This window comes from Patella vulgata, chromosome 6 (genome assembly GCF_932274485.2).
Source record: "Patella vulgata chromosome 6, xgPatVulg1.2, whole genome shotgun sequence".
In the NCBI taxonomy this organism is placed as follows: Eukaryota; Metazoa; Mollusca; class Gastropoda; family Patellidae; genus Patella; species Patella vulgata.
The window spans coordinates 8,804,388-8,807,305 of record NC_065884.2 but is presented as its reverse complement, the minus strand read 5'-3'; the positions used below and the strand labels follow the sequence as shown (position 1 = coordinate 8,807,305).

The 2,918-nt window shown below is 37.9% G+C and overlaps 1 protein-coding gene across 1 annotated transcript; it reads left to right on the top strand.

The window, feature by feature from the left end:
• Nucleotides 1-334: 334 nt before the first annotated feature.
• LOC126824215 (uncharacterized) lies at nucleotides 335-2,079 on the top strand. Its single transcript, XM_050553399.2, has 3 exons — nucleotides 335-340; nucleotides 746-891; nucleotides 1,242-2,079. Exons 1-3 carry the CDS (start codon nucleotides 335-337, stop codon nucleotides 2,047-2,049), a joined length of 960 nt encoding a protein of 319 aa, XP_050409356.2. The 3' UTR covers nucleotides 2,050-2,079.
• Nucleotides 2,080-2,918: the final 839 nt, after the last annotated feature.

The window sequence follows — 2,918 nt, the reverse complement described above, 5'->3', positions numbered from 1 at the left end:
CTTCCACTCCCAAAATAATAATATGCATACACGGGGCTTTCTCCGCAGGCACTGTCTGCCATAGACAAACATCTCTTATTACCGTTATAAAATCCGTGAAAATCTGGTCCAACTCGAGGATATGGACACACACCCTCTTACATTCTGGGGGGTTGGATGGCCGAATGGTTAGCGTGTGCGCGCTGTATCATAAGGTCTGTCATTGAGTCAACTGGCGTGGTTTCGATTCTCCGGTTGAACGTGACAAGGAGGAGGGTCGCCTGTCCAACCTCGCGGGTTTTTCTCCGGGTCCTCCGGTTCCCCCCCCCCCACACTGATAAAAACCCCTCTGGCGATGATGGTCTGTTGTTTTAAGACTTAAAGAGGACGAGGGATTAATCGGTTTTAAAATAAGGGGTTTTTTTTGTTAGTTTTTGTAATATATTTATTATACTACAGCTAATATATTTATTTGAGGTTGTTGTTTATTATTAACTAGCGATGATTACCTGTTATTTTAGAGTTAAAGACAAAGAATCACTCGGTTTTAAAATAAGGTTGTTTTTTGTTAGTTTATGTTGAATATGTGTTATCTTACAGTTCAAGATGGGGTTGTTGATGTTTATTATCAGCTGACGATGACTCTGTTATTTTATAGTTATATATAATTGTCGTTGTTGATCCCTGGATCAATCTGTTTAAATATCTTATAAATGTGTTGTTGTGTACCATACATTATTGATGATGGATATATATTAATTTACAGTTCAACACAAGAGTTGTCAAGGTCAGAGCTAAACATATTGGTGACGGGTTGTGGGGTACGAAATGGACTGTGGAAGTTCAGCCATCAGATGAATTATCAGCAACTACGGAGAAAAGGGAATTTGATGCAGTTATAGTTTGTAACGGGTACGTACGTAATAACTAAATCATCGTAGAAAACAGGTTTAGAAAATCAATTGGTAGAATGGGTATGCAAGCAAACGATAATTGTCCTCGGCTCATTCGATATATGTCACACCCCTTTCCGCTGACTATCAATATGTGTCCCGAAGTCACTTTCTAGTTTGGCCATCCTCAATGTTGATTCAGAGAGCTGGATCCTTAAAGCATGCCCCGATCACCAGGGTTTCTTCAAAACCTCTAAACACTGATTACGCACGTTAAATTTTAATCTAAAATTGACAAATCGAAATGGTTTGTCTTTTGGTTCGTCCACACAATGAACATGCATACTGTATATTTCGTTTCCGTACCAGGCACTATGTAGAACCAAACATCCCTGAATATGAAGGCTTTAATGAATTTAAAGGATTGAAGATCCATGGTAGAGATTATCGTCATGCAGATCCATTCAAAGATAAAACTATATTGGCAGTGGGTGGATCATTATCAGGATGGGATATAACCCTAGACGTTGCGCCTGTAGCTAAACACATCTACCTCAGTTATTGGAAGGAACACAGAGTAACCAAGTTCCCACAGAACGTTGAATTGGTAACCGGCGTGAATAAATTTACAGAGAATGGAGTTGTCCTAACAGATGGAAGAGAACTGACAGTCGATGCTGTCATTATGAATACTGGATATAAACACAACTTTCCTTTTCTGGATCCTGATTGTGGTATTGAGATCACCAAAGATAATACTGTTAGACCTCTTTATAAACATGCCATAGCCATCAGGAACCCGACCTTGTCGTTTATGTGTATATTTGATTGGGTTCTGCCGTTTATCTGCATGTCATTACAAGCTAAATTTATAAAGATGATCTTGGAAGAAACACTGAAACTGCCCCCCGAAGAGGAAATGATCAAAGCCGAAGAAGCTGAATTACAGAAGGTCTTAGATCGTGGCTGGCCCCAGCGATATCTTCATAGATTAGACGAATTTCAATTTGAATACTTTGATGATCTTACAAATTATATGCAACTGGAACGTCTACCTCCATGGGTATTCAAGCTGGCATTATTTCATTTGACTTATTTATTTAAAGATTTGGAAGCTGCTAAAATGGTCAATTATAAAGTAATAGAACCAGATAACTTTAAAACCACTATTCAATAACAGATTTAGAAGCATCTAAAATGGTAAACTATTACATATAGACTCGATATAATGATTTCTGCGGCGTTTCTTTGGATATTCAAATTAACGAAATGTAATCTGACCTATTCCAATTCAAGCCCTGCAAAATATTTTAACAATCAAAAGGCTTCGCATATTGTATTACAATTACGTATGATTGGTTCAAGACTTGAATTAATGACGTCCCTCGTGGCCTATCATATTACCACCAGTTCTATATAGATTGATCAAAATATAAATAAATTCATATTCTTTACGGACTTGTCTACATCCCAAGGCATCATGAAGTTAACGTTGTATTGTTTGTGTTTATTCGGTAAGTTGTTTTATGGTTTCTTAGTTAGTGGACAAAAGGGGTAATCCCGTATTTTTTTATCAGTCTATATACGTGGACGTAAAAAAACCCTTGGTAATAGGAGTCAGAAAACCAAAAAGCGCCAACGCTACAGTATGGGTACTATTGTCTTTCATGATATTGCGCACATAAACATAATAAATATAATATATTGTCACCCGGCAAACCTCAGCAGATTCGAGTACCCTACATCTAGCCTCGGCTGTATGACGAATTCCGCCATTGGAACTACTTTCAAGTTCCCGGATTACCAACGGCGTTGCGCATGACGACTCCTTTGAAGAATGTTTTTTCATACAAATATTTCAAGTTTATCAGAATTTCTTCATACAAGGACAACTTTGCTCTGAAAATCTAAACATGCTTTAATAACTTCTTTTTAAAAGCGGCAAGTGTTCCTAATAAGTAAACCGGTGCTGCATCGCAATTGTATATACGTAGGCATCGCAATTGTATAGGCTAGATGTAGAGTAACGGAATCTGCCGAGGTTTG

Coding starts and splice junctions, on each gene's coding strand:
- LOC126824215 (XM_050553399.2), top strand. Junction 892..1,241: donor GCAGTTATAGTTTGTAACGG/GTACGTACGTAA, acceptor TTTCCGTACCAG/GCACTATGTAGAACCAAACA.